The following is a 13,865-nucleotide window of genomic DNA, read 5'->3' as shown; positions in this document are numbered from 1 at the left end:
TTTAAAGTTCCCAAAATAGCAAAGAAATTAAGTTTTTAAAAAGCTTGTTAAAATGTTAAACACTTGTAATGTAATACTGCAAACCTTGTTTCAGTAGAATTCTAAGTTTTTATTTACATACCTATTAAAGATCCCCCCAGTTAAATAAATTCATTCAGAAGAAGGGCTTGTGCCACTTGGAAAGTTCCTGATTTTTCTCTTCATTCTCCATTCAGTTCTTCAGTGAGTATGAGAAGTTACTTCATTCAGAAAATTATGTGACGAAAAGGCAGTCACTTAAGGTAAGGTAGTTTTACTTTGAGTGCCCTTTTTTTCTCCAAGGGTGAGGGATAGCTTTGTGGTTTGAGCATTGGCTGCTAAACCCAGGGTTGTCAGTTCAATCCTTGAGGGGGCCATTTAGGGAATCGGGGGCAAAAATCTGTCTGGAGATTGGTCCTGCTTTGAGCAGGGGGTTGGACTAGATGACTTCCTGAGGTCCCTTCCAACCCTGACATTCTATGATAATTTCAGGATGAATTGATTTAAATCACAATTACTTAAATAACTAGTTTGAATCGCAATTTAAAACAGTAAAAATAGTTGATTTCAATAACTATTTTAATAAGATTTTATTTGTGGACTTGCCAAAGAGTTTATTTTCATCACGTGGGAGCATGGTTGAATCAAAGCAATCTGGGGCGCACAGCAACACAGGGGCCCCTGTGCCACACCCTTGCAGCATCGCCCTATCTTCCACTTGGAGTGATGGTGGCCGGGTTAGGGCTGCAGGGGTGGAGCCCAAGGGAAGCAGGGACAACAGGGAGAACCAAAGAGGCTGGAGCAGTGGTAGGGGGCCCCCATTTCCCCCCCCAGATGTGGCAGTAGGGGCTCCCTTACCTATCCCAGGGCACAGATTTGGTAGCAGTGGGGCTCCCCCAGTATTTACCCCACAAATAGGCATGTATGTATCTGTACAGAGTGATATTTCTTGACTGAAAATTTTGTAGCTAGAGACAACTGTCAGCCAGTTGTCTCCAACCACAGTTCTCCCGTTTGAGGATGCAAAAGATATCTTTCATTGGTTTTTATGAAGACTGGCTATTATTCAAGCTTCTTATATTGCAGAAACTCCCAAAGGTCTAAATGGGATGAGGGTCCCATTGTGATAAAGCACTGTACAAACACACACGAAGACCGTGCATGTACCAAAGAGCTTACAGTCAGGGTATTGGGTGAAACTGTCCAAGGAATGATTTAGACTGGTCTGCGCACAGTTTCTACACTGGTATAATATATATCATCGGGGTGTGATTTTTATAAAGACGTAGTACCAGTAAAGCAATGTGGATGCCGTTACACTAATGTGAAGGTGCCTTTCGCCTTATACTGGTACAGTTTATCCCCTTTTCCGTGAGGGAATAGTTGTACCAGCATAAGCACTGATTAGTTTTAGACTTATTTCCGCAAAACTCAGGGCCCAGGTACATAATTTAATAAAATACACTTAAATAGATATAATTGGTAACACAGCAACATCAGCATAGATATCTATTAAACATCCGTGCTGGTCAGCTGTGGGATGTGTTAATTTTCCATAGGGAAGTATGAGGTTGGAGTGAAGGTATTGCACAGTTGTCAGGAATCAGTTACAAGTGCGTGTTGGAGGTGTATGGGACTTACTTATAGATGGGTGAGTGCAGTGTGTGGGGATTGATATGTTAAAGAAAGACACGTTAACTGGGCACACATGCTTGCTTCTAAGTGTTTGAGTTGGCATAGGTGCGGGAACTAGGAGTGCCGGGGGTGCTGCAGGTTTTATGTGGGGTCCCAGCTGCTGGTTCCGTGCCCGGGACTTCACTCCCCAGCTACCCTCCTGGGGCCCTGCGCCCAGGGCTTGGGTCCCTGTCCCTGTGCCTGGGGCCCCGTCTGCTAGCCCCCTGTTCCTGGGGTCCCATCTGCTGACTCCACTCCCAGGCTCCCGCTCCCGGCCCCGTGGCAGGGGCTCTACTCTCAGGGCCCCGGCTGCCAGCCCCACGCCCGGGACTCCACTTCTGGCCCCACATGCGGGGTCCCAGATGCCCTGCTGTGGCCCCAGCCTTGGTCCCTTAGCCCTGGCCAGATCCCCCGCTCCCGGAGACATGGCCCTACTCCCAGCCCCAGCTCTGGAGGGTGGGGCAGCATAGATAGGAATAAAGGGGGGCATGAGGTAAAAAATAAAAACTTCTTTCAGCACCCCCACTATTAAGTGTTCCAGCACCACTGTGAGTAGGGGGGTTTCCTGTTAAGCAACCATAACTGTTTTTTATTTTTTTCCTCTTTTGGAATTTTCTTTTTTAACTGTGTATGGTGTTAGTAGATTATAAGAGACAGGTTCCTTTTCCCCCACAATGTTGTTATAAATGCTTGCATGTTCGGGTGGTAATTTCAGACTTGGAATATGTATAGAAGGTCAAGTCAGTGTTTTCATTTTGTAATCGTTTTACTAGAGAATTTTTAATATTTTTCTGAGTGGTAAAAAGAACAAATGTAGTAAAAAAGATCAATTTCTGAAGATTAAGTGTTCATTGGGAACCTCAAAAGTGTAACAAAGGACTAAAAAGCAGAGCTGGTCCATTTCATCACACACTAATATAATTGTGATAGTGCTAATTACTGTTTATATTGTTTCATTTTCTTTTTATTTTAGGTTAAAGTTTGCTTTTTTAAAAAGCAAACGTAACCTTTTAAATTAAGACGATGCAAAAATAGCCAAAGACTGTAACCACCTGAAAAGTACCTACCCAACATCACGATGCAGGGATGGTAGAGCCATGGATTGAGCCTGGTTCCTCCTATATTCCAGTCCTAATGCCTTAACCACAAAACCATGATGTACCGTATCAGGTTTTATAATTAAAGACTCTTCTGTCTGTGTCAGTGCTTTGTAGAGATGGCCATGTAGGGATAATCCTGTTTTACAGACGGCAGAGCCAAGAACACAGATTTGGCCCGATCTTTGTGCAAAGTAGCATGGCTACATGGATGACTCTTTTATAGCTGTTATAGTAGAGATTGAGCTTTTATTACCACCTCTGGTAGAAATGGTCTTGTGCAACCTCTCAGATCCTCTCTTACCTCATTTATAAAATTGGGAGGGAGGATGATACCTTGACTGTGGGTAGCTGACTTCTGACAACATCGAATTATCCGTTTCAGATACCAGACATGTTGAGCATAGATATGGTACAGTAGCTAGTTATCACCTAGCAAAGGGCATTCGTTATGGGGGTACTGAGAGCTCCTTCTGCTGACATAGCACTGTCCACATCAGCACTTTTGTCGGTGAAACTTGTGATGGTCAGAGGGTGTGTTTTTTCACTCCCCTGACCAACAAAAGTTTTACCAACAAAAGTGGTAGTGGAGTCACTTCAGTTTGAGGCTAAGGGGAAACAGAAAGGTAGGCAGTTTTTCAGCCAGGCTGAGAGAGAGAATGGAAAAACCACATCAAAATACCCTGGACTGGGAGTCAGGAGAACCACGAGTTTGTTACACCTCTTTTATTGACAGATGTCAATTACTCAATGTGCTTCACAACCCGTATGATAAAAATTGTATTTGAACTCATAAAATTTCAGTAATACTTCATTGTTCTGTCACATTTTTCCACCCTTAGTTGCTTGGTGAATTGCTATTGGACAGACACAACTTTACAATTATGACAAAATACATCAGTAAACCTGAAAATCTGAAACTAATGATGAACCTTCTACGAGACAAGAGTCGCAACATTCAGTTTGAGGCCTTTCATGTCTTTAAGGTATGGTACCAAAAATCATAAAACCATTGAATAGCTTCTGTAGTGTGCCTCATTTACACAGGTAGTGAGGTTAGTCAATAATGATGACAAACCTCAGATCTGTCTGCTCTGAAAAATTACTTGATTCTTTCTTTTGCTGAAAAGTACTTATTCAGGAAATGCTAAATGGTTTTGTATGGTTATTGTTAGCATAACCTTCCTCTTCTAAAATTCTGTATGAACTGAGAATGATGAAGGGGATGAATGCATGCTGTGGTTTCTGAGCATATCTTGACATCATTCTGAGGATTCTAAACAGGTCTGTGTCATGCTACAGAGTACTATGGAGGATACGTGTAGTATTTCAAATCAACTAATCAGTTTTGAAAAATCTAAATCAGGGTTGTCTGTTAAAACAAGTTACCCTTTTTATTAATAGTAGACATAAACTAATGGTTAGTAATAGGTTGGGGACTTAGATCCATTCAGGAATAACCCTGCAGAAAGGTTTTAAACCATCTCTAGTCTCTCTTAACGATGATGCTAGATACATAAAATCGTGCACTTGCTACAGAACTCAATCCTATGAGGTGCTGAGTGCCTCCTGCAGGATGTCATGACCAGGCAGCTCCCATTAACTTCAGAATTCAGCCCTCAGTCTCTACCTCAATAACATATAAAACTGGTTTTCATTTCAGATTAATCTTCTCAGATATTCCAATTGTTTTTTTCATGTGCAGATATTTAGGAGAGAAAACATTCATAATTTTAAACTTGGGCTGTCAATCGCAGTTAACTCAAGTGATGAGCCCAAAACAAATTAACTAGATTTTAAAAAGTCACAACTAATCAGTTTTAATTGCACTGTTAAACAATAATAGAGTACCAACTTAAATTTATTATAAATATTTTTGGATTCTGCATTTTAAACATATTGATTTCAATTACAACACAAATACAAAGTGTACAGTGCTCCCTTTATATTTTTATTACATTTTCACTGTAAAAAAATGAACAAAATATAGTATTTTTCAGTTCAACTCATGGAAGTACTGTAGTGCAATCTTTTTATTGTGAAGGTGTAACTTACAAATGTAGAATTATTATTTCTTACGTAATTGCATTAAAAACTAAAATAATAAAAAACTTTAGAACCTACAAGTCCATTCAGTCCTACTTCTTGTTCAGCCAATCGCTAAAACAAACAAGTTTATTTATATTTACGGGAGATAATGCTGCCTACTTATTTACAATGTCACCTGAAAGTGAGAACAGGCGTTTGTATGGCATTGTTGTTGTAGCTGGCTTTGCAAGGTATTTACGTTCCAGATATGCTAAACATTCACATGCTCCTTCATACTTTGACTTGTAGGCTTTAAAGTTTGAAATAGTTTTGTTTTTGAGTGCAGGTATATAAAAAACAACAATAATAATTTTACATTTGTAAGTTGCACCTTCACAGTAAAAAGATTGCACTACAGTACTTGTCTGAGGTGAACTGAAAAATACTATCTTTGTCGTTTTACTGTACAAATATCTGTAATAAAAAATAATATAAAATATGCTGTACCCCTTGTATTCTGTTTTGTAATTGAAATCAATATATTTGAAAATGTAGAAAAATATCCAAAAATATTTATAATGTATTTAAATTGGTATTCTATTATTGTTTAACAGTGAAATTAAAACTGATTAATTGTAATTTTAATCTTGTGACTAATTGCAATTAGTTTTTTAATCATTTGACAGCCCTATTTTAAACCATTATCATCTCACTTTTTATTAGCTAAGTATAATTTTAACTGAGCCTTCTGTTTCCTGTATCTGCTAAAATCCCTCTTCTTTTGTTGCAGGTGTTTGTAGCCAATCCTAACAAGACACAGCCTATATTAGATATCCTCTTAAAGAACCAGACCAAACTTATTGAGTTCCTCAGCAAGTTTCAGAATGACAGGACCGAGGACGAACAATTTAATGATGAGAAGACCTATTTAGTTAAACAGATCAGGGATTTGAAGAGACCAGCACAGCAAGAAGCTTAATCTCCAGTAAACCCCTAAAATATTAAACCCAAATTCCGCATTTGCTGTTAGATATTCAGCATCAGGCACTCTTATCAATTCATGAGGAACATTACTGCTAATCTGCTGTTCAGTGAACGGTTTTTGTTTTCTCTCTTCTTTTTTAGTCCAAGTTGAAAAACTAGCTGCTGCTTTCTTGCACAATGTGGACTTTCTTGATATTTGTGTCATTTCAGAATTCAAAGACACTGCTTGTTTTAGGAGTCCTGGGGGAAAAAAGATACTAGATTCATGAAAGCAAACATAGATGATAGTTTGATTTAGGAAAGAAGGTATTAATGTAGTTAAGCAACAGGTTGCATGCTTGCAAATCTGATTAAATCATATGTTTGCACTTACGTTGTTTGAGATATGAGCACAATGTGACCTGTGCATACATGGCACCATAATATAAAATTGTATGCCTTGATTAAAAAAAAAAGTGCAGTGCTTTACTTGTAATCAAAGGGGAAATGTATCTAAGATGTGAGCTTATTGGGATAAACAGTTGTCTTGCAAATAAACTCAATTTAGCAACTTTTAAAAGAGTGAAATCTTGAGGTTCATAAGGAAATGTATATAATATGCCTTTCACTGCTTTATAGATTTTTTTTTGACATATGATTTTCTGAGAATTGAGTTGTAAACTTGGAAATATGTTCTAAGGGTTTTGTTAATTTTACTTTGAAGGTATTTCAAACAGTAGAGCTAGCAGTGACACTTCGCATTTCATTTCAACAATGCTTGCTGGTTTCTTTTGTATATAACTCCTAGGCTGCTCATTTCTTTAAAAATATGATTTAATTTGTACAGCAGAGGAATGTTATTGTATTAGTCTGTAACTATTACTTAATATTGAGTTCTGCAAAATGAATGCTCATATGTAGCTGAATACTTCAGATCATCTGAGAATGCTGATTTAACATTTCTTAAATACTGCAGCATCAAAAGGAAAAAAACAATTTATATGTATTCACTTATCTAATGGGGTGCCATCAATTAGGTTAGGCTAAAATATAGAACTGGAATCCTTTAATCTGTATTCTTACTGGTTAATATTGGCCTTATTCACTTAAATTAGTGCTGTGTTCTGTAAATGGTCAAGATTATGATAAACTAATATTGATTCCTTTTTCTTCTGGGGAGTCTACAGAGACCACCTTTGCTTTCTTGCAGTAGATATCTCAGTACAATAGTTGTGAAAGTGAATAATTTCCCCTTGACTTCGAGAAAAATAATTTCATAGATGGCCTACTTGTAACAAAATGATTTAATTTTGTCAAGTCCTGTTCTTAAATGCTGCAAACTATCAGTATTTATAAAAAACAAACAAACTGATTTTGCACCATGTTGGCTTTTGTTACTCTGACCATAACAAAAAACATCTACTAAATATTTGTAAACAATGTTATTAAAATTGTATCTGTTCATCTTATAATTATGCTAAAATCACAACCAACTTATGAGTTGGAGTTTGAACGTTCAAATTCTACATGGCTGAACCTGATTGAGAATGCCATAAAATTGCTCATTGCTTTCTGTCCTCTTACTAATTAAAATTATTTTCAGTTAGCAAGATGAAACCCCTGATTGACATTTTAGCTAATTTTGAAGCCATTGTGAGGGAAATCAGGTAATAGCTCCAAAAAATTGGGTGTTTTCACTCTGGTAATATAAAATGTCTCTTAACATTGTCATTGATCTCTTTAAGGTTCTTAATCTGTCCATTGCAAACTGATTCATATTGTCTCCTGGAAAATAGCAAATTAATCTTACTGAAAATGAGAGATCTCTATTTTTAAAATCATTTCGGTAGGCAGGCAAAATTGGCCATTAGATGGTATTATAGTTCAGCACTAGCAGTCTTATATTTTGGTTTATCATAGTTGAGTGGAAGAAAACATTATTTGCCAAGTTATTCTCCATAACACACAAGGCTTCCACTTTAGAAAAATGTAGAAATGCTAAAATTTATATATGTAAAGAAGTGAAGAAATTTGGATTGGGGTATTGGTTTTTCTCTCTCTGACTGGGAAACAGTGGATATGATAACTTTTTTAACATATGAAAGCATTTGAATGTTGGCGTTCAAGAAAAAAGTTGTATTTAAATTTAAGATCATTTGACATGCTATTCATATTTAAAAAATTCTGCTGTACTGGAAGTAGTTTCTTCTCATCTGTGTGAAGGCTTAAAGATATTACTAAAAGTTATTTAATGTGAGGTGGTTTTTTTTTTTTTTTTTTTTTTTTTTTTTTTTTTTTAAATATTGATGTATACAGTTGTAATTCTACTTCCATGAAAGTATTTCATTTCTCCTGAGAAAAAATGCATTTCTTACCAGAAAATCTGGCTGGCCCCATAATTTAAATTGAAATAAAATTTTGAAGAAAATCCATTCTGCGCTTTATTGTGTTTGAAAATGTCAAGTTACGTGTGGACCTGAACACTCACCTCTTTAGTGCCTTAAAGGAGTACATGCTGCATCACTTCTGAATCATAAGTTTGCAAATGAAACAGAATTACTGAAGGTAGTTAAATCCAAAGCAGACTGTGAAGAGTTACAAATGGATCTCATAAAACTAGATGACTGGGCAACAAAATGGCAGATGAAATTCAGTGTTCTTACATGCAAAGTAATGCACATTGAAAAACATCATCTCAAATATACATACAAAATGAGGGGGGCTAAATTAGCTATTACCACTCAAGAAAGATCTTGGAGTCATTGTGGATAGTTCTCTGAAAATGTGTTCTCTGTGTGCTGTGTCAATCAAAAAAGCGAACAATGTTATGAACCATTAGGAAAGAGCGATAGTAAGACCAAAGATATCATAATGTCGCTTTATAAAGCCATGGTATGCCCATGCCTTGAATACTGCCTGCTATGTCCAAAATATATATATAGAGAGAGAGATCTATATAAAAAAGAAATGGAAAAGATACAGAGAAGGGAGTATGGAACAGCTTCCATATGAGGAGAGATTAAAAAGACTGGTACAATTCAGCTTGGAAAAGAGACTAAGGGAGGATATGACAGAGGTCTACAAAATTATGACTGGTGTGAACAAAGTGAATAAGGAAGTGTTATTTACTCCTCATAACACAAGAACCAGGCATCACCCAATGAAATTAATAAGCAGCAGGCTTAAACAGAAGGAAGTATACTTCCAAAAATGTACAGTCAACCTGCTGAACTCGTTACCGGGGATGTTCTGAAAGCCAAAACTGAGTCCAAGTTAAGTTCATGGAGGATAGGTCCATCAAAGACTGTTAGCTAAGATGGTCAGGGATGTAACCCCAGGCTCTGGGTGTCCCTAAGCCTCTGATTGCCATATGCTGGGGCTGGACAGAGAGAGGATGGATCACTTGAAAATTGCCCTGTTTTGCTCACTCCCTTTTAAACGTCTGGCAATTTGCACTGTTGGAAGACAAGATATTGGGCTACTTAGACCATTGGTCTGACCTAATATGGCAGTTTTTATGTTTCGTTCTTATAAAAGAATGATCCTAAATGGCACTTTCAAAGCCACTCTTGAGAAAGGTGCAAAGGAGTGCTGTACAAAAGACGCAATAACTGATTTGTATTTGCGAATGGCGGCCTGGTTTCTCTGATCCTTTGATTGTTACAAACTTAGGGCCTGATCTAAAGCCCACCGAAGTCAATGGGGGTCTCAGGCTTTGGACCAAGCCTTTAGTGTTAATTTCAGCATGGAGTTAACAATTATAAGCCATGTATCGGGGGTAGCCGTGTTAGTCTGTATCTACAAAAACAACAAGGAGTCTGATGGCACCTTAAAGACTAACAGATTTATTTGGGCATAAGCTTTCGTGGGTAAAAACCTCTGGAGAAGTGAGGTTTTTACCCACAAAAGTTTATGCCCAAATAAATCTGTTAGTCTTTAAGGTGCCACCAGACTCCTTGTTGTAATTATAAGCCATGTTGTTCTGTATATTGTTTGGATATTCTCTGGAGACAATTTAGGGTTTATTTTCACTGAACTCATCACTTCTTATTCCTAATTGGTTCTTTGCTTTTTGTACTCTCTATTCCTAAACATTTTTTGCTTTTGATTATGTCCATTTTTCATGCCTACCACTAGCAGTTAGAGGAGGCTGACTTGCCCCTCTACTAAATCAATGCAATACAAATAAAAATTGCAGGGTTTTTGATGCAGATATATATGGCTATTCTCTTTTTAATTATTGGAAAATCTATTTTTATATTGGTTTTTTTCCATGTGCAGCATATACATGTCACATTAAAAGAATTATTCAACGTGTTAGCTCTTGGTCAACAATCTACATACACTTGATCCTTTTAGATTATGTTGGTCCAATTTTAGGATCAAGCTTTTCCCTTAAAATACAGTATATTATAATGCTTTATAGATTAAGATCACAAATTAAAGGAATGACATTTAAAAATGGACAGGTGTCCTCTTAGGTGCCTGGATGAAAATTTCCATTTAAGTATTTGGATGAGATAGCTAAGGGGTCTGGAGAGGACAGGAGGTTGAGGTTTTTGTATTAATTTAAAATGTGTGTTCTCCACAGATTTTTACTGAATGAATTGCCTTATGGATTGGAATCACTAAGAATCAGAATAAAAGTTGCGTGGAGCACATCACAAATGTGAAGCTTGTTTCTGATTATTTCATAGGTAAGAAACTTTCTAATATGGATGTCACCCAAGTTTTTGGATACACAGTGGTTTTGTGCATTTGTCATACATAGCCTCGGCCAAACTTCAGTATTTACTACTTCATTGGGGGAAAAAAAGGCCCTTTCAACGAAAGCCTAGTTAGACTCACTCAGGATTTTTGTTCTAGTCTCCTGCTTTTTCCAGTCCTTAGCTGTTCACTATTTTTATTAAAGTTCTAGAGTAGTGGTAGCCGAATGGCAAGTCTTCTCTCCCTCAGTGGTTAGTATGTGCCACTGCCTCAGTGACCAAAACCTTTTCATTATGTACATTTGCTCTGAATTTGCAGCCTGTCAAAGAGCTCCAGTATGGAGATTCATCTGGACTTTCTCCTGCTGCTATTCTGGCTCGCAGCCAAGGCCATGTTCTGCTTTCTCTGGGTTGTCCTTTATTGTAGACCAGTGGACTCCAAACTGGGGGTGCACCCCGACAGGGAGTGTAAAGGAAGATTGGGATGGCCCCCAGAGGGGGTAGGGAGGGAGCACCACCCAGTCCTGACATGCCCCCAGCTCTGCCCCGGCCCTGGCCCCGCTCCCGGCCCCAGCTCTGCTCCCAGCCATGGCTCAGCTTCCAGCTGTAGTCCGGTCCCGGTTTGCGACACTATAAAGGGGATATGGGGCATGCTTTTTTGAGCACTTCAGCATATTGTAATTCAAGGTGTTAGCATCCATAGGTAAAATATTTGTAATGTCTATTTGAACAGTACCTCTTAAAGCAGTGATCCCCAAAATGTTTCTGTTGCGTCCCTCCTTTCCCATAATGGAATCTGTCCGCGTCCTCCTGGGAGCCAAGGTCAGCAGCTGGGAGTGGAGATGTGGTCAGGAGCCTGGGCCGGAGCCGGGGCTGAGAGCAGAGCTGTGGCAGGGAACAGGGCCCACAGCTGGGGCTGGGATCCGGGGTCGGAGCTGCGGCTGGCACCAGAGCCAGGGGCTGAGGCCGGAGCAGGACTGGGGGACGAGCCAGGCAGGCCGGTGCTTCCTCCCTGCCCCAGTGGGGGCCGGCTCGGGCTCCACTGCGCCCCTCTCAACATTCCTCCTCTCTCTCTCCCTCCTCCCCCAGTTTGAGTATATCTCTTGCCAAGAGACTGCTGCATCCAACAATGTGACATTGTTCCTATCATAAAACACATCTGTTAAGGCTGTATCCCCACTTTGAACTTTAGGGTACAAATGTAGGGGCCTGCATGAAAACTTTTAAGCTTAACTACCAGCTTAGCTTTGCTTCGCTGCCACCATCCCAAGGCTAATTTCCTTTCCTGGGTAGCCTTGAGAAACTTTTTACCAATTTCCTGGTGAATACAGATTCAAACCCCTTGGATCTTAAAACAAGGAGAAATTAATTAGGTTTTTAAAAAGAAGGCTTTTAATTAAAGAAAAAGGTAAAAATTATTTTTGTAAAATCAGTATGGAAATTAACCTTACAGGGTAATTAAACTTAAAGAGCTTAGAGGACTTTCCTTTAGTCTTAGGTTTAAAGTACAGCAAACAAAGATAAACACTTTAGTAAAAGGTACATTTACAAGTTGAGAAAACAAAGGAAAACTAACACGCCTTGGCTGGCTATTTACTTACAAGTTTGAAATAGGAGAGACTTGTTTAGAAAGATGTGGAGAACCTGGATTGATGTCTGGACCCTTTTAGTTCCAAGAGCGAACGCCCTTCCAAAACAAAGAGCACAAAAACAAAAGCCTTCGCCTCCCCCCTCCCCCCCCAAAGATTTGAAAGTATCTTGTTCCCTTATTGGTTCTTTGGGTTAGATGCCAGCCAGGTTACCTGAGCTTTTTAACCCTTTACAGTGAAAAAAAATTAAAGTTTCTGGCCAGGAGGGATTTTATAGTACTGTACACAGAACAGCTGTTACCCTTCCCTTTATAGTTATAACAACATCAAACATCATTAATGAGTTAGCACAGCATACATCTGAAGTATGAGGAAGACCAAGTGAAAGCTCAGCTTGTGAATGACAGGATACTGGGTTTTGCTGCTTTACTAACCATCACAGGGAAGGCTTCAAAGTAGAGAGCCAGAAAATACCCTCATAATTTGTGCCCATAAGCTTTAGTCAGGAGCAGAATGGTTGTTTTTAATCTGCCAACTGCAAAGTTCTTTGAAGCAATGAGATTTTAACTCTGCCAAGGCTTCATATACATCTCTACCCCGATATAACGCTGTCCTCCGGGGCCAAAAAATCTTACCACATTATAGGTGAAACTGCGTTATATCGGGATAGAGGTGTACTTACAGTTGGAGGATCAGATCTGTTCTATCATATTAACCTTTCAGGACAGTGTCCTATGGAAAGCATACCTTAGAATCGATATGCAAGAAATTCAAGAAATAGCTCAACTGGACTCAGTGAAAAGAGAAACATTATTTTCTCAGGTTCTTGCGCAATATTGTCCAGATTGGAAATGTATTGCATTTAGGTGCCTTTATACATAGGTAGTCCACAGTGCAAGAATATTCTTCTCATGTTATTCTGCATTGCTAAATGATAACTGCAGGAATGTAAAACAGGCAATTTGTGTCTATGAAGATTGCTAGAACTGAATGAACTTCCAAGTGAATAAAAACTTTCCTGAAGAAGCCATTCCAGATCATTTAACTGGTTCCAAAATACAGCCAATTTTAATAAAAGCAAGTTATTCACAAATTATACGTAGCCTTTTGAAATAGTTCAAAGTATAGTTCCCACAAGCTAACATTGTAAGTAGAAGTTCTTTGTGTCTTCAGGTGTGCAATGAAAACATGTCTAGCACCTTATAAAGGATTGGTTGATAGTGACAATTAAAATCCAGCCTTACTTATAAATCAGAACCTATTGGCTCCTATTAATTCTGATGAATCTTTTCTGAATTTCCTACCACGCAGTTTTTGAATTCGATATCTTTCTGGTATAGTGATACCAAGTTTATACTACAGGTGTGGTCTTGCCAGAGTAATACTGAGAGAGTCTTGGTTCTGTTTTCATATTCTGCCTCTGTGTAGGCAGCTCAAAATTGCCTTGGTCTTTTTGTGCTGCCATGTCACATTGTAGACTTATTAGAAGACAAAAAAATTTGAAATCCTATATTACTTGGCATTACTTTCTTTGATATTGCTCTCTCCCATTCAACATATGTTTCATATTATTTTACCCAATATGTTAATTTGTATCTTTCTAAGTTGAATCTTTTAATATTTGTTTTTTTGGCCACATATTTTGTTTAGTCTTCTTGAGAACTAGGTGGTTTTCCTGTGTCCTAATTGATGTTGACAGTGTCTCCAAATGTAATTTTACTAATGTCAATTTACTCCCTTTTCTGGATCATTAGAGAACATTTTAAATATGACAGGACAAAGTACTGTAT

General features: G+C 38.3%; 1 protein-coding gene across 3 annotated transcripts in view; it reads left to right on the top strand.

Moving 5' to 3' along the window:
* The window catches only part of CAB39 (calcium binding protein 39), a 61,050-nt gene extending 52,840 nt beyond the window's left edge, over positions 1–8,210 (top strand). For all 3 annotated transcript variants that reach the window (XM_054039066.1, XM_054039065.1, XM_054039067.1), the window contains 3 exons: positions 216–281; positions 3,632–3,775; positions 5,608–8,210. In XM_054039066.1, the coding sequence (XP_053895041.1) occupies positions 216–281; positions 3,632–3,775; positions 5,608–5,796 (399 nt within the window). In that variant the 3' untranslated portion in view covers positions 5,797–8,210. The remainder of the gene's footprint in view (positions 1–215; positions 282–3,631; positions 3,776–5,607) is intronic.
* The last annotated feature ends 5,655 nt before the right edge of the window (positions 8,211–13,865 follow it).

The sequence above is a fragment of the Malaclemys terrapin genome, chromosome 9 (assembly GCF_027887155.1).
Source record: "Malaclemys terrapin pileata isolate rMalTer1 chromosome 9, rMalTer1.hap1, whole genome shotgun sequence".
Taxonomy (NCBI): domain Eukaryota; kingdom Metazoa; phylum Chordata; order Testudines; family Emydidae; genus Malaclemys; species Malaclemys terrapin.
The sequence above is the reverse complement of the archived record's forward strand: the minus strand, read 5'-3'. Positions and strand labels throughout refer to the sequence as shown.